This window comes from Musca autumnalis, unplaced genomic scaffold (genome assembly GCF_047663935.1).
Source record: "Musca autumnalis isolate F117 unplaced genomic scaffold, ASM4766393v1 scaffold_4, whole genome shotgun sequence".
NCBI classification, from domain to species: domain Eukaryota; kingdom Metazoa; phylum Arthropoda; class Insecta; order Diptera; family Muscidae; genus Musca; species Musca autumnalis.
In genome coordinates this window covers 232,983,683-233,007,045 of record NW_027411977.1, presented here as the reverse complement: position 1 = coordinate 233,007,045, position 23,363 = coordinate 232,983,683, and the positions used below count along the sequence as shown (strand labels likewise).

The 23,363-nt window shown below is 35.5% G+C and overlaps 1 protein-coding gene across 7 annotated transcripts; it reads left to right on the top strand.

The window, feature by feature from the left end:
* Positions 1-1,931: 1,931 nt before the first annotated feature.
* Positions 1,932-16,488, top strand: LOC141403501 (uncharacterized). 7 transcript variants are annotated; one of them, XM_073986018.1, is made up of 7 exons: positions 1,932-1,983; positions 2,051-2,476; positions 12,606-13,808; positions 13,866-14,114; positions 14,180-14,731; positions 14,789-15,031; positions 15,090-16,488. In XM_073986018.1, exons 1-7 carry the CDS (start codon positions 1,959-1,961, stop codon positions 16,463-16,465), a joined length of 4,074 nt encoding a protein of 1,357 aa, XP_073842119.1. In that variant the 5' UTR covers positions 1,932-1,958; the 3' UTR covers positions 16,466-16,488. The 7 variants fall into 7 exon arrangements, with proteins under 7 accessions (XP_073842119.1, XP_073842118.1, XP_073842117.1 ...); XM_073986017.1 differs by having other exon boundaries at positions 1,937-1,983; positions 12,606-14,114; positions 14,180-14,422; positions 14,489-14,731; XM_073986016.1 differs by having other exon boundaries at positions 1,937-1,983; positions 12,606-14,114; positions 14,180-14,422; positions 14,480-14,731.
* Positions 16,489-23,363: the final 6,875 nt, after the last annotated feature.

Below are 23,363 nucleotides of genomic sequence, written 5' to 3'. Positions count from 1 at the left end.
TTTTTAATGAAATTTAGAAGAATTTAGGACTTGTTAAAGAAATTTAGGAGACCTCTAGGCCCAACTGTGATTTTGTAATGATGTTTAGGTTTTTTGAAGAAAGGGTGCTTCTATAGTCCCTTTCCAAAGGAGAGGGTGCTTCTATAGTCCCTTTCCAAAGGAAAAGGTGCTTCTATAGTCCCTTTCCAAAGGAGAGGGTGCTTCTATAGTCCCTTTCCAAAGGAAAGGGTGCTTCTATAGTCCCTTTCCAAAGGAAAGGGTGCTTCTATAGTCCCTTTCCAAAGGAAAGGGTGCTTCTATAGTCCCTTTCCAAAGGAAAGGGTGCTTCTATAGTCCCTTTCCAAAGGAAAGGGTGCTTCTATAGTCCCTTTCCAAAGGAAAGGGTGCTTCTATAGTCCCTTTCCAAAGGAAAGGGTGCTTCTATAGTCCCTTTCTGAAAGAAAAGCTTCTTCTATAGTCCCTTTCTGAAAGAAAAACTTCTTCTATAGTCCCTTTCCGAAAGAAACGCTGCTTCTATAGTCCCTTTCTGAAACCGGCCCTTTCTGAAAGAAAAGCTGCTTCTACTGTCCCTTTCTGAAAGAAAGTCTGCTTCTATAGTCCCTTTCTGAAAAAGGCTGCTCCTATAGTCTCTTTCTGAAAGAAAGGCTGCTTCTGTAGTTCCTTTCTGAATGAAAGGCTGCTTCTATAGTCCCTTTTTGAAAAAAAGGCTGCTCCTGTAGTCCCTTTCTGAATGAAAGGATGCAGATTAAATCTTTTTTAACCATTGAAAAATCGCTTCATTGGCATTACTGCCTAATCAATATTTAAACGTGGTGCATACTTCTAGGCTTTACATTATTTAGGGTAAATGGAAATAATGCGATACAATTATATTTAAATTCCAATTCAATTCAATCTTTATTATGTTTCTGTCTTAATGTGCGAAAATTAGTATCCATATCGGTGGGTGAGAGAGAGGGATAGCAGGCGAGAATTAAAAACAACCCAGTACATAATATCAATAGTGATATGCCAACATTACTTTTGGACTTATGAACTTCATTGAACTTGGCAATAATTTCCAAAATGTTGTTGGGTGTTATGTCCGTTAACCTTCCAGAAAACGAAAAAAAAATTGTTAAAATAATTTAATTTTGTTTAAAACTGTTGAAGGCGAAAAGATATTTGCACCCGATCTTTGTAACTGCCCAATATTTTATATTTAATATTCTTTCGGATTGTTTCGGATTGCCATACGTTCCTGGAAGCACCGATGATCAAGGTTCTTCTAAGAGGTATATCCTGAATTCGACTATAATACCAAACATTCTGTAATTGCCAACTAAGAAACAAACAACGTTGGGCGCCATCTGGTAATAAATGTCATATTTACAGAAACTTAATTGACAAATCGTGGACTCTATAAAAATCTGTTGCGTAAGTCGGTATTTATCAACTAAGCTAAACTAAGCACCCAACGTTGGGCGCCATCTGCTAACAATGAGCATATTGACAGAAACTTAGTTCGCAAATCGTGGACTCTATAAAAATCTGTTGCCTAAGTCCTTTCTATGATATTTTACACACACTGAAAACTGTGTTTATAGTGCCATAGCTCTGACTTTTTCCACTTTCCTTGGAAGCCATATTCATGAAAACTTTTGATAATATATTGTTTTTTAACGAATATCTCTGTAGAAATTTGTTGCTTTTTTATCTTAGTCACCGTCTCCTTTGTTAGCGTCACATATTTTTCAGACAAAGCTCAATATTAACTACAGTAGGCCTTATTTACATTTCGATGAAATTCGATAAGGGAATATTGATTTTTAATCAAAACTACAACAATGATGGGTGCCACAGCAGAAGTCAATTACCTAAACATTCATCTACACAGATAAGAGATTCCAAGCCAGAAGTTATAATAAAAACCAAAGATGAATATTGGCTCAAATTTTCATTTGATATTCAACAAAGAAATGTGGTGGTTGTGGATAATGAAAGGTAAAAAATATTCAGAAAAAAAAATTAAAAATTAAACCTTCGAATTTGATCAAATCTCTTTGTCTAGTCTGGTGGTTTCCAGTATTTATGCTTTTGCTATCTACAAGTTTTTCCCAAGAACTTTTGGATACCACTTTGTGTCTCTTTAAACATGGTGATTATCTCGAGTATCCAGGAAATTGTTCAAAATTCATACACTGCAGTCATGGTCGGGTGTATGTGTTCCATTGCCCGGCAACATTGCAATGGAATCGGGATTTAATGACCTGTGATTATGCCGAGAATGTCAAGTGTAGTTTGGGTGGAGTTCACGAGGGAGCGGAGGCAAAGCGTGCTGTTAAAAGGGATACTAGTAAGCAAGAAAATGAATTAAAGTTGAGTTTGAATTCACCAAGTGAATGGGAATTATCACAAGAGATGAAACAATCCTTAGAGATAAAGGGAAATGAAGGAGGACGAATGAATTGTACGAGAGACAAGAAAATCCTGGGAGGTAAGTACAACCTTAAAGGACCATTCGAAAAGGATTTTTTTAATTGAAAAAAAAAATGCTACAAAAGTTGAATTTTTAAAGACCACAAAACATAGATTTGTTTTGTAGACCACCAAAACGTAAAATTTTTTAAATATTTAATTATTTTTAAATATTTTTAATGAAGACTTTTTAACATCAACAAAACGTGGATATTTTAAAGAAGATTTTTTTTAAACATCAACAAATCGTGGATTTTTAAAAAAATATTTTTTTTCAATCTCACCAAGCGTGGATTTTTTAAAGAAGATTTTTTTCAAGCTTCACCAAGCGTGGATTTTTTTTAAGAAGATTTTTTTCAAGCTTCACCTACCGTGGATTTTTTAAAAAAAGATTTTGGTTTTCAAGCATCGCCAAGCGTGGATTTAAAAAAAAAGATTTTTGTTTTCAAGTATATCCAAACGTAGATTTTTTAAAAAATATTTTTGTTTTCAAGCATCGCCAAGCGTGGATTTTTTAAAAAGGATTTTTGTTTTCAAGCATCTCCAAGCGTAGGTTTTTTAAAAAGATATTTTTGTTTTCAAGCATCTCCAAGCGTAGGTTTGTTAAAAAATATTTCTGTTTTAAAAAAGATGTTGGTTTTCAAGCATCTCCAAGCGTAGGTTTGTTAAAAAATATTTCTGTTTTAAAAAAGATGTTGGTTTTCAAGCATCTCCAAGCGTAGGTTTGTAAAAAATATTTCTGTTTTAAAAAAGATTTTGGTTTTCAAGCATCTCCAAGCTTGGATTTTTAAAAAAAAAGATTTTGGTTTTCAGGCTTCACCAAGCGTGGATTTTTTAAAGAAGATTTTTTTCAAGCTTCACCAAGCGTGGATTTTTTAAAGAAGATTTTTTTCAAGCTTCACCAAGCGTGGATTTTTTAAAGAAGATTTTTTTCAAGCTTCACCAAGCGTGGATTTTTTTAAGAAGATTTTTTTCAAGCTTCACCAAGCGTGGATTTTTTAAAGAAGATTTTTTTCAAGCTTCACCAAGCGTGGATTTTTTAAAGAAGATTTTTTTCAAGCTTCACCAAGCGTGGATTTTTTAAAGAAGATTTTTTTCAAGCTTCACCAAGCGTGGATTTTTTTAAAGAAGATTTTTATAGAATGTCAGAGCTTTTTTTGACAATTATTACTTACTACTTATTGAGCATTTAAAAAAGCGATGACGGCGTATGAATTATGTCACCACTTATACGTCACATTAGATCTTGCTCTGTCTGCAAATGAACCTCTTGAAGCGTATTTTTCGAAAATAATTGTCTTTAAAATCCTTCCGTCTACAAAATATTTTTATTGACTTGCTGATGGTCCTCTGAAAATTTCTGAAGTCTATAGATCTTCTGCATACGGAAACAATTGCCTTTGAAATGTCTTCCTTTTGTCCTTCTAACCTTAGAATACAATCGTCTAATAATGTATGTCATTACCAGATCTCTGGGGGCGTATGACTTATGTCACCACGTATGTGTCACATATGATTTTCTTCGATTTGATCTTCTTTGGACTTCAAAATGGACTCTGAAGTTCTGAGGTGTTATGCCATTGCTGAAGAGTACTATTTCGAAGAGAATTGTATTGATAAATGGTCTTCAGTCTGTCAACAATTTTGTGAATCATATTTTGTTTTTTGAAGACTTATGTCAACGACCTTCTGAAGACCTTGAAGCCCTACTAAAAGAAATCCCTTTTAAGGGCTTTCTTTTGCCAGAAGACTTTCTGAAATTTCTTTTATCTACAGAAAATCCTTTTATAAGGTTTTATGTCTTTGAAGACATACCTGAAGGGTATTCTTTCTAAAAAAAATTGTTTTGAAAGGTATTCAATCTCTAGAAGCCTTATGTGGATGGTGTTTTGTTAATCGAAGAGTCATGTGGATGATTATCTGAAGATTTTTAAGTCTATAGATAGCCTATCTACAAAAAGAAACCTCTTCCAAAGGCATTCCCTTTGTCCACCTCGTCACATGTCAAAGGTGGCGTATGAATTATGTCACCACGTATACATCACATTTTACCCCTTTTGATTTAGACTTCTTTAGACTTCATGAAGGACCCTGAAGGCTATTGATTGCCTAGAATAAGTCCTATTTATTCTTTAGACTTCATTAAGGACCCCGAAGACTATTGATTGCCTAGAATACCTCCTATTTATAAACAAACACCGATTCTAAGTGGTAATAAATTTTTTGAAAGTAGACAGAGAAGTAGAGACTTGTTGTGATATTTTGTTTAAAGGACACTTACGTGAATGGCTCTTTTTTTGCTTTGATTTAGGCTCCATTGGACTTCTTTGAGGACCCTGACTGCTATTGATCGCCTTCTTATAAGGGACTCTGAAGGTTATAGATCACCTGTTTACAAAAACAAACCTCAAAGCATTCCTTTAGCCCAGTTTATCCTCTTATAGTCCCTTTCAAAAGAAAACTTTTTAAAGATGTACTTTATCTGTATAGGGCCCGCTTGAAAAGTGTATTTTCTAAAAACTAGTTTTGAAAGTCGTTTGCGTATACAAAAGGTAAGTGGATGATATTTTCTTTAAAAAATACAAATTTTGATAACCTCCTGATGATTACAAAAGATATTTCTCTTTGAAAGGTCTTTCAACGTCCTTTTCTCCACAGCAGAAACTTCCTAAAGAACTTCTGTCTATAAAAGTGCTCTGGTGGCGTATGACTTATGTCACCAAGTATACGTCACATTTGATTCCCTTGGATTTAGTATTATGTGTACTTCATGAAGGACTTTTAAGCCTATAAATCAGCAATCTACAAAACCCATCCATTTTAAAGGTCTTCCTCTTGCCCAGAAGACCACTTATGTTTGGAATATGTGCCTCTTGGAGGTAATTATTTCCTAAAAAATTGTTTTGAAAGGCCTTCTGTCTGTACAAGACTTATATTGATGGTCTTCCGGATGCACTTTTAAAGACTGTGCAGTCTATAGAGCATCTGTCTACAAAAACAAATCTCTTTGCAAGCGTTTCCTTTTGTCATTCTCTCCTAAGAAAATAGCTTCAGTCATTAGAAGAGACCTGGTGACGCATGATTTGTGTCACAACGTATACGTAGATCTATGATTTGTATTTTTTGGACTGCATGGCGGACCCGAACTTAAAAATTCTTTCTTTTGCCCAAAACACCTCTTGTAAAGTAATTTACATGCAGAAACTTCGATTCAGAGTTATTCTGCCTGTAGATAACCATCTGTAATGATATTCTTTCTAAAATAATTGATTTTATTTTGATTATGAATGATCATAGAATGCCTCTAGGCTCATGCTTATAAAACCACTCATATGTAGAGCACTACGAAATCTTAAAGACCTGGCCTTTTGTCTCTACAAAAGAAACCACTTTGAAAAATCCTATTTTCTCCTTATCTGCATATAAGAACATCAACTATTGAAGAGCTCTGGTGGCGTATGAGTTATGTCACCACGTATACGTCACATAAATTCATGTTTGATTTAGTCTTCTTTTTACTTGTCTCGTACTTGAGGAACTCTGACGACAAACCACTTTGAAATGTATTTAATCAATAGTAACCTACTTTTAAGAGGAATTCTGTCTATATGCGATGAAAATTAATCTTCTAGATATTTTTTAATGATTCTTTTTGTCTATATTTATCAAGAAGAAGTCCTAATGAATGTTAATTTGTCTATAGGAGGTCTATAATAGGTCTTATCTCTATTGAAGACTTCTGTAAAAGATCATATCCCGGAAGAAGACTTACTTAAGATTTTTTATGTATAGAAGACCCTTGCGAAAGGTCTTCTCTCCATAAAATACCCTCATGAAAAGTAGCCTCTAAAGAAGACCTGCCTTTACAGCTCTTCAGACTCAAAGACCCCTCTCAACAAGACCGTTGATAAAGGTGCTCTGTCAAATTTTTTCTTGTTTACAGAATGCCCCTTAAAAGGCATTCTGCCTACAGAATAAATTCTCGAAAAATTGTAAGGAGTTTTTAAGAAGTTCTGTCTTCAAAGATTTTATAAGATGAACATTTCGAGTGCAGAATATTTGAATCATGAAGTTTTTAAATATCGTTTCTTTAGATTTGAAGACAACAAATTGTAGATTTTTGGGGATTTGTAGGGCCTATGAAATCCAAAGGACACTAAATAAAAGAGAATCCAATGGGACGTATACGTTTTGACACAAGTCATACGTCACCAGAGCCCTTCTAAAGATTAACAGCGTGTTTTTGTAAAAAGTTTTTGCCCATTCGTTCGTCGATTTCACGAACGAAGACACAATTTGGTTTTCATAGCGGTTGACGTTTGTATTCGTGTGACAAACAAATGAAAGCTTTTTATTTTCGTAATTTTTTTGGTTTTCGTAACAAAATCAGACGAACGAATACGTCAAAAATAAACGAATGGAAAAGACCCATCGTTTTGAATGAAAATTAAATAATTTGAGTAATAAATGGCACAAAACACAGGAAAACAGGAAGGGAATGCAATTTTATTTATTTCCATAGAAGCACACGCGTGTATGTGCATCCGTTTCTTCATATTATCACAATTATTTTTGGACAAATTTGATTACATTTTTTTCTTATTTTTTGTTTTTCATCTGTTTATCGGGGTTGCCATCAAGTAACACATTTTACGTGCAGATGCCTATGCAAAATTCACAAAATAAGTATCATGGAAACCCTGAAATATAAAAGCTTTTATGAAATGGACGAAAGCTTTCAGATAAAAACGAATGGTTCGTAAAATTTTACAAGAACCAAATTTTGAACGTATACGTTTTAGTACGAACGGTTCGTGTGACAGGCAAGCATTTTTACAAAAACACCCTGTAAACCTCGTATACGTTTTGACACAAGTCATACGTCACCAGAACCCTTCTAAAGATTAAACCTCAGCTTATTTGTTTTAAACGAAGAAAGTTTTTCTATTCGTTTTAAACAAATTGTGAAATTTTGTACATGATTTTTACATGGTTATAAGAAAATTAAGATTGTCCAGGTATTTTTAGCTATATATATGGAACGTATCTACGAAAACGTAGGTTTCTACGTTTTCTATATCGATAGCTTTGATGCCTGAATAATGAAGAATATATACGAATGCCTTATTGACAAATATGTTCTACGGAACAAGCCCAGAAAAATATTTTAAAAATAAAAATTATTCTTCTAATAAATGTTGGAACTATGGAATTTCTTAGGAACCCAGAGTCCACAAGCTGAATTGCTCATCCACATTGTCTTAAATTTTTATTTATTTACTTTTTTTAATTCATTGAAGTGAATATTTTGGCCTTTTTATATTCCATTCAAATGAACTTAACATCGAACTTGTCAAAAAATGACATTGAAAAATATTTGAAAATAACTATTTGACAGTGATGATGAAGAACTGATAATGTAATTTTCAAATTCAAGCCATAAACGGAAACGTTTATGATAAGAATCGCATAACATGACAAGATTCCGATATTATCATTTGAATGTATGACAACAAATTGAATCAATCGATAGGTTATGACAATTTTTGTAACATGTATTAAAGCTTCGCCATGAACAATGGCATGAGGCGATAAGAAATGAGCTGAGTAATGCCGAAAGAGATAGTAAGAGAATGTAACTAACAAACCGAACAAGATATTTTTAAAAATTTACGTTCTGTGGTCTAATAATCCCCGAAAAAAATATTTTAAAAAAATCCACGTTTTGTGGGCTAATGGTCCCCGAAGAAATATTTTTAAAAAAATCCACGGTTTGAGTTATAATAGTCCCCGAAAAAAATATTTTTAAAAATCCGTGATTTGTGTTGTGAAGCTCCCCGAAAAAAATATTTTTAAAAAATCCACGTTCTGTGGTCTGATGGTCCCCGAAAAAATATTTTTTAACAATCCACGTTTTGTGGACTAACGGTCCCCGAAAAAATATTTTTAAATAATCCACGTTTTGTGGTCCCCGAAAAAATATTTTTAAAAAATCCACGTTTTGTGGTCCCCGAAAAAATATTTTTAAAAAAATCCACGTTTTGTGGTCCCCGAAAAAATTTTTTTAAAAAATCCACGTTTTGTGGTCTATTGGTCCCCGAAAAAATATTTTTAAAAAATCCACGTTTTGTGGTCTAAAGGTCCCCGAAAAAATATTTTTAAAAAATCCACGTCTTTGGTCCCCGAAAAAATATTTTTAAAAAATCCACGTCTTTGGTCCCCGAAAAAATATTTTTAAAAAATCCACGTTTTGTGGTCCCCGAAAAAATATTTTTAAAAAATCCACGTTTTGTGGTCCCCGAAAAAATATTTTTAAAAAATCCACGTTTTGTGGTCTATTGGTCTCCGAAAAAATATTTTTAAAAAATACACGTTTTGTGGTCTAAAGGTGCCCGAAAAATATTTTTAAAAAATCCACGTTTTGTGGTCAAATGGTCCACGAAAAAATATTTTTAAAACATCCACGTTTTGTGTTCTAATGGTCTCCGAAAAAAAAATTTTTAAAAATCCACGTTTTGTGGTCTTATGGTCCCTGAAAAAAATATTTTTAAAAAATCCACGTTTTGTGGTCCTATGGTCCCCGAAAAAATATTTTTAAAAAATCCACGTTTTGTGGTCCCTGAAAAAAATATTTTTACAAAATCCACGTTTTGTGGTCTAATGGTCCTCCAAAAAAATATTTTAAAAACTCCACGTTTTGTGGTCTAATGGTCCCCGAAAAAATATTTTTAAAAAATCCACGTTTTGTGGTCTAATGGTCCCCGAAAAAACATATTTAAAAAATCCACGTTTTGTGGTCTAATGGTCCCCGAAAAAACATATTTAAAAAATCCACGTTTTGTGGTCTAATGGTCCCCGAAAAAATATTTTTAAAAAATCCACGTTTTGTGGTCTAATGGTCCCCGAAAAAATATTTTTAAAAAATCCACGTTTTGTGGTCTAATGGTCCCCGAAAAAATATTTTTAAAAAATCCACGTTTTGTGGTCTTATGGTTCCCTGAAAAAATATTTTTAAAAAATCCACGTTTTGTGGTCTAAAGGTCCCAGAAAAAATATTTTTAAAAAATCCACGTTTTGTGGTCTATTGGTCCCCGAAAAAATCCACGTTTTGTGGTCCCCGAAAAAATATTTTTAAAAAATCCACGTTTTGTGGTCTATTGGTCCCCTAAAAAATATTTTTAAAAAATCTACGTTTTGTGGTCTAAAGGTCCCCAAAAAATATATATATAATATAAATAATGGTCCCCGAAAAAAATATTTTTAAAAAATCCACGTTTTGTGGTGTAATGGTCCCCGAAAAAATATTTTTAAAAAATCCACGTTTTGTGGTCTAATGGTCCCCGAAAAAATATTTTTAAAAAATCCACGTTTTGTGGTCTAATGGTCCCCGAAAAAATATTTTTAAAAAATCCACGTTTTGTGGTCTTATGGTTCCCTGAAAAAATATTTTTAAAAAATCCACGTTTTGTGGTCTAAAGGTCCCAGAAAAAATATTTTTAAAAAATCCACGTTTTGTGGTGTAATGGTCCCCGAAAGAATATTTTTAAAAAATCCACGTTTTGTGGTCTTATGGTTCCCTGAAAAAATATTTTAAAAAATCCACGTTTTGTGGTCTAAAGGTCCCTGAAAAAATATTTTAAAAAATCCACGTTTTGTGGTCTAAAGGTCCCCGAAAAAATATTTTTAAAAAATCCACGTTTTGTGGTCTAAAGGTCCCCGAAAAAATATTTATAAAAAATCCACGTTTTGTGGCCCCCGAAAAAATATTTTTAAAAAATCCACGTTTTGTGGTCCCCGAAAAAATATTTTTAAAAAATCCACGTTTTGTGGTCCCCGAAAAAATATTTTTAAAAAAATCCACATTTTGTGGTCCCCGAAAAAATATTTTTAAAAAATACACGTTTTGTGGTCCCCGAAAAAATATTTTTAAAAAATCCACATTTTGTGGTCCCCGAAAAAATATTTTTAAAAAATCCACGTTTTGTGGTCCCCGAAAAAATATTTTTAAAAAATCCACGTTTTGTGGTCCCCGAAAAAATATTTTTAAAGAATCCACATTTTGTGGTCCCCGAAAAAAAAAATCCACGTTTTGTGGTCTAAAGGTCCCCGAAAAAATATTTTTAAAAAATCCACGTTTTGTGGTCTAAAGGTCCCCGAAAAAATATTTATAAAAAATCCACGTTTTGTGGCCCCCGAAAAAATATTTTTAAAAAATCCACGTTTTGTGGTCCCCGAAAAAATATTTTTAAAAAATCCACGTTTTGTGGTCCCCGAAAAAATATTTTTAAAAAAATCCACATTTTGTGGTCCCCGAAAAAATATTTTTAAAAAATACACGTTTTGTGGTCCCCGAAAAAATATTTTTAAAAAATCCACATTTTGTGGTCCCCGAAAAAATATTTTTAAAAAATCCACGTTTTGTGGTCCCCGAAAAAATATTTTTAAAAAATCCACGTTTTGTGGTCCCCGAAAAAATATTTTTAAAGAATCCACATTTTGTGGTCCCCGAAAAAATATTTTTAAAAAATCCACGTTTTGTGGTCCCCGAAAAAATATTTTTAAAAAATCCACATTTTGTGGTCCCCGAAAAAATATTTTTAAAAAATCCACGTTTTGTGGTCCCCGAAAAAATATTTTTAAAAAATCCAGGTTTTGCGGTCCCCGAAAAAATATTTTTAAAAAAATCCACGTTTTGTGGTCTATTGGCCCCCGAAAAAATAATTTTAAAAAATCCACGTTTTGTGGTCTATTGGTCCCCGAAAAAATAATTTTATAAAATCCACGTTTTGTGGTCTATTGGTCCCCGAAAAAATATTTTTAAAAAATCCACGTTTTGTGGTCCCCGAAAAAATATTTTTAAAAAATCCACGTTTTGTGGTCTATTGGTCCCCGAAAAAATATTTTTAAAAAATCCACGTTTTGTGGTCTATTGATCCCCGAAAAAATATTTTTAAAAAATCCACGTTTTGTGGTCTATTGGTCCCCTAAAAAATATTTTTAACAAATCCACGTTTTGTGGTCTATTGGTCCCCTAAAAAATATTTTTACAAAATCCACGTTTTGTGGTCTAAAGGTCCCCAAAAAATATATATATAATATAAATAATGGTCCCCGAAAAAAATATTTTTAAAAAATCCACGTTTTGTGGTGTAATGGTCCCCGAAAAAAATATTTTTAAAAAATCCACGTTTTGTGGTGTAATGGTCCCCGAAAAAATATTTTTAAAAAATCCACGTTTTGTGGTCTTATGGTTCCCTGAAAAAATATTTTTAAAAAATTCACAATTTGTGGTCTATTGGCCCCCTAAAAATATTTTTAAAAAATCCACGTTTTGTGGTCTATTGGTCCCAGAAAAAATATTTTTAAAAAATCCACGTTTTGTGGTCTAATGGTCCCCGAAAAAATATTTTTAAAAAATCCACGTTTTGTGGTCCATTGGTCCCCGAAAAAACATTTTTAAAAAATCCACGTTTTGTGGTCTAAAGGTCCCCGAAAAAATATTTTCAAAAAATCCACATTCTGTGGTCTAATGGTCCCCAAAAAAATATTTTTAAAAAATCCACGTTTTGTGGTCTAATGGTCCCCGAAAAAATATTTTTAAAAAATCCACGTTTTGTGGTCTAAAGGTCCCCGAAAAAATATTTTCAAAAAATCCACATTCTGTGGTCTAATGGTCCCCAAAAAAAATATTTTTAAAAAATCCACGTTTTGTGGTCTAATGGTCCCCGAAAAAACATTTTTAAAAAATCCACGTTTTGTGGTCTAAAGGTCCCCGAAAAAATATTTTCAAAAAATCCACATTCTGTGGTCTAATGGTCCCCAAAAAAATATTTTTAAAAAATCCACGTTTTGTGGTCTAATGGTCCCCGAAAAAATATTTTTAAAAAATCCACGTTTTGTGGTCTATTGGTCCCCGAAATTTTTTTTTAAAAAATACACGTTTTTTTATCTAATTGTCTCCTAAAAAATATTTTTAAAAAATCCACGTATTGTGGTATGATGGTCCCCGAAAAAAATTCTTATAAGTCTGCGGGTTAGATTAACCAACAACAGAGGGAAATGGAGATCCACACTTCACAGATTTCAATAATTAAAATTATAGCAATAAAATCGTTAATAACAAATTTTTATCTCTGCTAATTTAACAGATAACAAGGAAAACCCAAAAAGTCCACATAAAGAGGAGAGTACAGTTTTTGCCGGGGCAAGCTTTAATATTAATTCCAGTTTGCAAATAATAACCATGGAACCAAGTACAGATGTAAAACTGGACATTAAAATTATTTCTGTTAACTTAACGGAGGATGCTGAAAACTCTCAAAGGCCATTTGAGGCAAATTTATCAAACCTCTCGGAAGAAGAAACCTTTGAAACAACGCCTAATACCCAAGCAACAATTTTGCAGGCAATACCAAATGTTGATATTGACTTTATGATCACTTCTGTCAATTTAACAGATAGTTTAACAGAGATTTTTGCAAACTCTCATAGTCCGTATGATAACAAAAACACAGAACTTAGAGAAGATCTCTCGAAAAGGAGTTCTAGTAACGAAATAACAGCCTTGGAGTTGAGTACAGATGCGAATATACAATTTATTAACATTACTGCTAACTTAACAGAGGTTACTGAAACCTTTGAAAGCCCACATGAGGCAAATTTATCAACTCTGAAAGAAAATACGACCTTTGAAACATTAGCATATTTCCAAACAACAACCTTGGAGCCAAGTACAAATGTGGAGATAGAATTTGCGACCAATTCTGTTAACATAACAGAGGTTACGGAAACCTCTCCAAGACCATATGAAGTGGAGACCACAACAATTACATTAGATTCCTTTAAAATGTCTTCCAATTCTCATATAAACCCATTAGAGCTAACTGCAGATGTGAACATTGACATTATGGATATTTCTGTTAATTTAACAGAGGTTACTGAAACCTCTCAAGGGCCACTTGAGGCAAATTCATCAACACTCTCAGAAGAAGAAACCTTTGAGACATTGTCTTATATTCAAACAACAACTTTGAAGCCAAGTACAGATCTAGATATAGAATTCATAAATAGTTCTGTTAACTTAACAGATATTGCTGAAACCACCAAAAGCTCATATGTAGAGGAGACCACAACCCTAATCGGAAGGCCGGAAAATATTCATTATATTACCGAAATAACAACACTGGAGCCAAGCACAGATGTGAATATGGACTTTTTGAACAATTCTGTTAAGTTAACAGAGGCTACAGACAGCACCCAAACCCCGCTTGAAGTTGAGAGTACAACACCGGCAATAGAGCCATATGGAACACTTTCCCAAGCTGAAATAACAAAATTAAAATCGGATAATGGTGAAGACACAATGCGCTTGAACGTTTCTGTTAACTTAACAGAAGTTTTATTTCAAGATGTAATAAAGTTTACGGAATCTGCCCAAAGCACATATGAAAGCGATACTTCAATAGCCTCAGAAGAAACCTTTCAAGCTCTTTCTAACAAAATTACGACATTGGAACCGAGTACTGATAAGGAACTAAACCTATTGAAGACTTCTGTTAACTTAACAGAAATGTTGTTTCATGAGAGAACAAAGTTTACGGAAACTACTCAAAGTCTTCTTTCTAATAACGAAATAACAACATTGGAGACAACTACAGGTAAGAAAAAAATTAATTGCAGTTTACTGTAAACTTAACAGAACTGTTATTTGCACTTATAACAGAGTTCACAGAAACTAAGCAGAATACATTTGAGGGAGATATTTCAACGTTCGCACAAGAAACCTATAAAACACTTCCGTATGACGAAATAACAACATTGGAACCAAGTACAGTTAAGGAAACACACCGCTTGAAGGCTTCTGTTAACTTAACAGAGTTGTTATTTGCAAATAAATCAGAGTTTACTGAAACCGAACAACGCCTTCTTCCAAATACTGAGATAACAACCTTGGAGCCAATAACAGGTAAGGCAAAAAATCAATTACAGTTTACTGTAAAATTAACAGAACTTTTATTTACAGAGTTAACAGAGTTTACAGAAACTACCCAAAGCCAATATGAGGGAGATATTTCAACGCTCGCTGAAGAAAACTTTCACACACTTTCTAATAATGAAATAACAACATTGGCACCGAGTACAGATAAAGAAAAACACCGCTTGAAGAATTCTGTTAACTTAACAGAGCTGGTATTTAATGGTAAATCAGAGGTTACTGAAGCTGAACCAGGTCTTCTTTCAAATACTGAGATAACAACCTTGGAGCCGATTACAGGTGAGGTAAAAACTCAATTGCAGTTTACTGTAAACTTAACAGAAGTGTTATTTACAGAATTAACAGAAGCTATCCAAAGCCAATATGAAGGAGATATTTCAACGCTGTCTGAAGAAGACTTTAAAACACTCCCCAATGACAAAATTACAACATTGGTACCAAGTACAGATAAAGAAATGCACCGCTTGAAGACTTCTGTTAACTTAACAGAGCTGTTATTTGAAAATAAATCTGAGCTTACTGATACCGAACAAAATATTCTTCCTAATAATGAAATAACAAACTTAGAGTCGATTACAGGTATGAATGTAAAACATTTTAAGGTTTCTACAAAACTTAACAGAACTGTTATTTACAGAGTTAACAGAATTTACAAAAACTACCCAAAGTCGATATGAAGAAGATACTTCAATGACCACAGAAGAAATCTATAAAACTCTTGCTAATACTGAAACAACAACATTGGAAACGGCTATAGATGAGGAAATATCCCCTGTAAAGCTTTCTGTAAACTTAACAGAGCTGTTACATACAGCAGAAACCCCATTCACCACTAGTAGCAATGAAGTTGAGAATACAATTCTTACCAATACTGAAACCACAACCATGGAAACGGCTATCGATGAGGAAATATCCACTTTAGAGGTCTCTGTTAACTTAACAGAGCTGTTACATACTAGGCAAATATCATTCACCACTAGTAGCTATGAAATTGAGAATACAACCCTTGCTTATACTGAAACAACAACATTGGAAACCCCTTCAGATGAGGAAATATCCATTTTAGAGGTCTCTGTTACCTTAACAGAGTTGTTACATACTGGAGAAACCTCATTTACCACTATTAGCTATGAAGTTGAGGATACAACCCATATGGAAGATCAAATGCAGACAACATTTAATGATTCGGAAAATATGTTAACAAAAATGTTATTAACAGAAGTCAAATGGGGAACAACAACAGAATCTATTGAAGAACAACAATTTCCTAGTGGCAAGGAAAATAATGTTAATACAACAACTAACTTAACAGCAATGTTATCAACAGATGATATGGCAACAACAGTGACAGCCACAGAATACACTATGTTAAAAGAGGAGACTACATCTATTATTGAAAATAAATTTGAAAATGTTACACAACTGTTAATAACAGAAATGGATAATGGATCCCTAACAGAGATCGTGGCCACAACCTTAACAGCCACAGAATATGTTATGTTAACAGAGGAGTCTACTGATGCTGTTAAATCAGATAAATCAAAGACAAAATTTAACAGTGATGCTATGTTAACACACATGTTATTAACAGAAACAAACGATAAACTCCCTACAAAAGCTGTTACAGAAACTACAACAACAAAATTCACAAATAACGAAGAAAAAAATGTTGAAACAACAACACTCACACCTCTGTTATTAACATCTGCTACCGCAGAAAATGTCCCACTAACTGTGAAGCCCACAGCAACTCCCCAAGAAGTAATTGTTGCAACACAAGAACCCATAAATATTTTTGCTGAATTTAAGACATCACCAGATCCTCGATTACCCTTTCGTTCCATACACTGTCAGGGTGAAAATAATCAACAAAAATTACCCGCCAATAAATGTTATCGATATTATCAATGTTATGCCGGTTGGGCATTTCTACTCAATTGTAAGGATAATTATGTGTTTGATGTTAATTTAGGAGAATGTAAACGGGATGTAAATAAAGAATGTTATCAATGAGAAGAAGAAATAGAAATCCAAAACCATAATGTTTTTTTTTTTCGAGTGCTCACCTAAGTGATTCTGGTGGGTATAAGTGTTAGGGGTGGATTTTTCAAGACCATTTTCAGGGGTCAGCAGACCAGCAGGCGTGGATTTTTAAAGACAATTTCTTCAAGGGTCACCACAACAACAGGCGTGGATTTTTAAAGACAATTTCTTCAAGGGTCACCACAACAACAGGCGTGGATTTTTAAAGACAATTTCTTCAAGGGTCACCACAACAACAGGTGTGGATTTTTAAAGACAATTTCTTCAAGGGTCACCACAACAACAGGCGTGGATTTTTAAAGACAATTTCTTCAAGGGTCACCACAACAACAGGCGTGGATTTTTAAAGACAATTTCTTCAAGGGTCACCACAACAACAGGTGTGGATTTTTAAAGACAATTTCTTCAAGGGTCACCACAACAACAGGCGTGGATTTTTAAAGACAATTTCTTCAAGGGTCACCACAACAACAGGTGTGGATTTTTAAAGACAATTTCTTCAAGGGTCACCACAACAACAGGCGTGGATTTTTAAAGACAATTTCTTCAAGGGTCACCACAACAACAGGCGTGGATTTTTAAAGACAATTTCTTCAAGGGTCACCACAACAACAGGCGTGGATTTTTAAAGACAATTTCTTCAAGGGTCACCACAACAACAGGCGTGGATTTTTAAAGACAATTTCTTCAAGGGTCACCACAACAACAGGCGTGGATTTTTAAAGACAATTTCTGCAAGGGTCACCACAACAACAGGCGTGGATTTTTAAAGACAATTTCTTCAAGGGTCACCACAACAACAGGCGTGGATTTTTAAAGACAATTTCTTCAAGGGTCACCACAACAACAGGCGTGGATTTTTAAAGACAATTTCTTCAAGGGTCACCACAACAACAGGCGTGGATTTTTAAAGACAATTTCTTCAAGGGTCACCACAACAACAGGCGTGGATTTTTAAAGACAATTTCTTCAAGGGTCACCACAACAACAGGCGTGGATTTTTAAAGACAAATTCTTCAAGGGTCACCACAACAACAGGCGTGGATTTTTAAAGACAAATTCTTCAAGGGTCACCACAACAACAGGCGTGGATTTTTAAAGACAATTTCTTCAAGGGTCACCACAACAACAGGCGTGCATTTTTAAAGACAATTTCTTCAAGGGTCACCACAACAACAGGCGTGGATTTTTAAAGACAATTTCTTCAAGGGTCACCACAACAACAGGCGTGGATTTTTAAAGACAATTTTTTCAAGGGTCACCACAACAACAGGCGTGCATTTTTAAAGACAATTTCTTCAAGGGTCACCACAACAACAGGCGTGCATTTTTAAAGACAATTTCTTCAAGGGTCACCACAACAACAGGCGTGGATTTTTAAAAGACAATTTCTTCAAGGGTCACCACAACAACAGGCGTGGATTTTTAAAGACAATTTCTTCAAGGGTCACCACAACAACAGGCGTCGATTTTTAAAGACAATTTCTTCAAGGGTCACCACAACAACAGGCGTGGATTTTTAAAGACAATTTCTTCAAGGGTCACCACAACAACAGGCGTGGATTTTTAAAGACAATTTCTTCAAGGGTCACCACAACAACAGGCGTGGATTTTTAAAGACAATTTCTTCAAGGGTCACCACAACAACAGGCGTGGATTTTTAAAGACAATTTCTTCAAGGGTCACCACAACAACAGGCGTGGATTTTTAAAGACAATTTCTTCAAGGGTCACCACAACAACAGGCGTGGATTTTTAAAGACAATTTTTTCAAGGGTCACCACAACAACAGGCGTGCATTTTTAAAGACAATTTCTTCAAGGGTCACCACAACAACAGGCGTGCATTTTTAAAGACAATTTCTTCAAGGGTCACCACAACAACAGGCGTGGATTTTTAAAGACAATTTCTTCAAGGGTCACCACAACAACAGGCGTGGATTTTTAAAGACAATTTCTTCAAGGGTCACCACAACAACAGGCGTGCATTTTTAAAGACAATTTCTTCAAGGGTCACCACAACAACAGGCGTGGATTTTTAAAGACAATTTCTTCAAGGGTCACCACAACAACAGGCGTGGATTTTTAAAGACAATTTCTTCAAGGGTCACCACAACAACAGGCGTGGATTTTTAAAGACAATTTCTTCAAGGGTCACCACAACAACAGGCGTGGATTTTTAAAGACAATTTCTTCAAGGGTCACCACAACAACAGGCGTGGATTTTTAAAGACAATTTCTTCAAGGGTCACCACAACAACAGGCGTGGATTTTTAAAGACAATTTCTTCAAGGGTCACCACAACAACAGGCGTGGATTTTTAAAGACAATTTCTTCAAGGGTCACCACAACAACAGGCGTGGATTTTTAAAGACAATTTCTTCAAGGGTCACCACAACAACAGGCGTGGATTTTTAAAGACAATTTCTTCAAGGGTCACCACAACAACAGGCGTGGATTTTTAAAGACAATTTCTTCAAGGGTCACCACAACAACAGGCGTGGATTTTTAAAGACAATTTCTTCAAGGGTCACCACAACAACAGGCGTGGATTTTTAAAGACAATTTCTTCAAGGGTCACCACAACAACAGGCGTGGATTTTTAAAGACAATTTCTTCAAGGGTCACCACAACAACAGGCGTGGATTTTTAAAGACAATTTCTTCAAGGGTCACCACAACAACAGGCGTGGATTTTTAAAGACAATTTCTTCAAGGGTCACCACAACAACAGGCGTGGATTTTTAAAGACAATTTCTTCAAGGGTCACCACAACAACAGGCGTGGATTTTTAAAGACAATTTCTTCAAGGGTCACCACAACAACAGGCGTGGATTTTTAAAGACAATTTCTTCAAGGGTCACCACAACAACAGGCGTGGATTTTTAAAGACAATTTCTTCAAGGGTCACCACAACAACAGGCGTGGATTTTTAAAGACAATTTCTTCAAGGGTCACCACAACAACAGGCGTGGATTTTTAAAGACAATTTCTTCAAGGGTCACCACAACAACAGGCGTGGATTTTAAAGACAATTTCTTCAAGGGTCACCACAACAACAGGCGTGGATTTTTAAAGACAATTTCTTCAAGGGTCACCACAACAACAGGCGTGGATTTTTAAAGACAATTTCTTCAAGGGTCACCACAACAACAGGCGTGGATTTTTAAAGACAATTTCTTCAAGGGTCACCACAACAACAGGCGTGGATTTTTAAAGACAATTTCTTCAAGGGTCACCTCAACAACAGGCGTGGATTTTTAAAGACAATTTCTTCAAGGGTCACCACAACAACAGGCGTGGATTTTAAAGACAATTTCTTCAAGGGTCACCACAACAACAGGCGTGGATTTTTAAAGACAATTTCTTCAAGGGTCACCACAACAACAGGCGTGGATTTTTAAAGACAATTTCTTCAAGGGTCACCACAACAACAGGCGTGGATTTTTAAAGACAATTTCTTCAAGGGTCACCACAGGCGTGGATTTTTAAAGACAATTTCTTCAAGGGTCACCACAACAACAGGCGTGGATTTTTAAAGACAATTTCTTCAAGGGTCACCACAGGCGTGGATTTTTAAAGACAATTTCTTCAAGGGTCACCACAGGCGTGGATTTTTAAAGACAATTTCTTCAAGGGTCACCACAGGCGTGGATTTTTAAAGACAATTTCTTCAAGGGTCACCACAGGCGTGGATTTTTAAAGACAATTTCTTCAAGGGTCACCACAGGCGTGGATTTTTAAAGACAATTTCTTCAAGGGTCACCACAGGCGTGGATTTTTAAAGACAATTTCTTCAAGGGTCACCACAGGCGTGGATTTTTAAAGACAATTTCTTCAAGGGTCACCACAGGCGTGGATTTTTAAAGACAATTTCTTCAAGGGTCACCACAGGCGTGGATTTTTAAAGACAATTTCTTCAAGGGTCACCACAGGCGTGGATTTTTAAAGACAATTTCTTCAAGGGTCACCACAGGCGTGGATTTTTAAAGACAATTTCTTCAAGGGTCACCACAGGCGTGGATTTTTAAAGACAATTTCTTCAAGGGTCACCACAGGCGTGGATTTTTAAAGACAATTTCTTCAAGGGTCACCACAGGCGTGGATTTTTAAAGACAATTTCTTCAAGGGTCACCACAGGCGTGGATTTTTAAAGACAATTTCTTCAAGGGTCACCACAGGCGTGGATTTTTAAAGACAATTTCTTCAAGGGTCACCACAGGCGTGGATTTTTAAAGACAATTTCTTCAAGGGTCACCACAGGCGTGGATTTTTAAAGACAATTTCTTCAAGGGTCACCACAGGCGTGGATTTTTAAAGACAATTTCTTCAAGGGTCACCACAGGCGTGGATTTTTAAAGACAATTTCTTCAAGGGTCACCACAGGCGTGGATTTTTAAAGACAATTTCTTCAAGGGTCACCACAGGCGTGGATTTTTAAAGACAATTTCTTCAAGGGTCACCACAGGCGTGGATTTTTAAAGACAATTTCTTCAAGGGTCACCACAGGCGTGGATTTTTAAAGACAATTTCTTCAAGGGTCACCACAGGCGTGGATTTTTAAAGACAATTTCTTCAAGGGTCACCACAGGCGTGGATTTTTAAAGACAATTTCTTCAAGGGTCACCACAGGCGTGGATTTTTAAAGACAATTTCTTCAAGGGTCACCACAGGCGTGGATTTTTAAAGACAATTTCTTCAAGGGTCACCACAGGCGTGGATTTTTAAAGACAATTTCTTCAAGGGTCACCACAGGCGTGGATTTTTAAAGACAATTTCTTCAAGGGTCACCACAGGCGTGGATTTTTAAAGACAATTTCTTCAAGGGTCACCACAGGCGTGGATTTTTAAAGACAATTTCTTCAAGGGTCACCACAGGCGTGGATTTTTAAAGACAATTTCTTCAAGGGTCACCACAGGCGTGGATTTTTAAAGACAATTTCTTCAAGGGTCACCACAGGCGTGGATTTTTAAAGACAATTTCTTCAAGGGTCACCACAGGCGTGGATTTTTAAAGACAATTTCTTCAAGGGTCACCACAGGCGTGGATTTTTAAAGACAATTTCTTCAAGGGTCACCACAGGCGTGGATTTTTAAAGACAATTTCTTCAAGGGTCACCACAGGCGTGGATTTTTAAAGACAATTTCTTCAAGGGTCACCACAGGCGTGGATTTTTAAAGACAATTTCTTCAAGGGTCACCACAGGCGTGGATTTTTAAAGACAATTTCTTCAAGGGTCACCACAGGCGTGGATTTTTAAAGACAATTTCTTCAAGGGTCACCACAGGCGTGGATTTTTAAAGACAATTTCTTCAAGGGTCACCACAGGCGTGGATTTTTAAAGACAATTTCTTCAAAGGTCACCACAGGCGTGGATTTTTAAAGACAATTTCTTCAAGGGTCACCACAGGCGTGGATTTTTAAAGACAATTTCTTCAAGGGTCACCACAGGCGTGGATTTTTAAAGACAATTTCTTCAAGGGTCACCACAGGCGTGGATTTTTAAAGACAATTTCTTCAAGGGTCACCACAGGCGTGGATTTTTAAAGACAATTTCTTCAAGGGTCACCACAGGCGTGGATTTTTAAAGACAATTTCTTCAAGGGTCACCACAGGCGTGGATTTTTAAAGACAATTTCTTCAAGGGTCACCACAGGCGTGGATTTTTAAAGACAATTTCTTCAAGGGTCACCACAGGCGTGGATTTTTAAAGACAATTTCTTCAAGGGTCACCACAGGCGTGGATTTTTAAAGACAATTTCTTCAAGGGTCACCACAGGCGTGGATTTTTAAAGACAATTTCTTCAAGGGTCACCACAGGCGTGGATTTTTAAAGACAATTTCTTCAAGGGTCACCACAGGCGTGGATTTTTAAAGACAATTTCTTCAAGGGTCACCACAGGCGTGGATTTTTAAAGACAATTTCTTCAAGGGTCACCACAGGCGTGGATTTTTAAAGACAATTTCTTCAAGGGTCACCACAGGCGTGGATTTTTAAAGACAATTTCTTCAAGGGTCACCACAGGCGTGGATTTTTAAAGACAATTTCTTCAAGGGTCACCACAGGCGTGGATTTTTAAAGACAATTTCTTCAAGGGTCACCACAGGCGTGGATTTTTAAAGACAATTTCTTCAAGGGTCACCACAGGCGTGGATTTTTAAAGACAATTTCTTCAAGGGTCACCACAGGCGTGGATTTTTAAAGACAATTTCTTCAAGGGTCACCACAGGCGTGGATTTTTAAAGACAATTTCTTCAAGGGTCACCACAGGCGTGGATTTTTAAAGACAATTTCTTCAAGGGTCACCACAGGCGTGGATTTTTAAAGACAATTTCTTCAAGGGTCACCACAGGCGTGGATTTTTAAAGACAATTTCTTCAAGGGTCACCACAGGCGTTAATTTTTAAAGACAATTTCTTCAAGGGTCACCACAGGCGTGGATTTTTAAAGACAATTTCTTCAAGGGTCACCACAGGCGTGGATTTTTAAAGACAATTTCTTCAAGGGTCACCACAGGCGTGGATTTTTAAAGACAATTTCTTCAAGGGTCACCACAGGCGTGGATTTTTAAAGACAATTTCTTCAAGGGTCACCACAGGCGTGGATTTTTAAAGACAATTTCTTCAAGGGTCACCACAGGCGTGGATTTTTAAAGACAATTTCTTCAAGGGTCACCACAGGCGTGGATTTTTAAAGACAATTTCTTCAAGGGTCACCACAGGCGTGGATTTTTAAAGACAATTTCTTCAAGGGTCACCACAGGCGTGGATTTTTAAAGACAATTTCTTCAAGGGTCACCACAGGCGTGGATTTTTAAAGACAATTTCTTCAAGGGTCACCACAGGCGTGGATTTTTAAAGACAATTTCT

Excerpts from the sequence above, each read along its gene's own strand:
- LOC141403501 (XM_073986011.1), top strand. The coding sequence starts at position 1,959 with ATGTGGTGGTTGTGGATAATGAAAG. Across the intron at positions 1,984-2,050 it reads GTGGTTGTGGATAATGAAAG|TCTGGTGGTTTCCAGTATTT; the intron begins GTAAAAAATATT and ends CTCTTTGTCTAG. Across the intron at positions 15,032-15,089 it reads AAACTTAGAGTCGATTACAG|AGTTAACAGAATTTACAAAA; the intron begins GTATGAATGTAA and ends TGTTATTTACAG.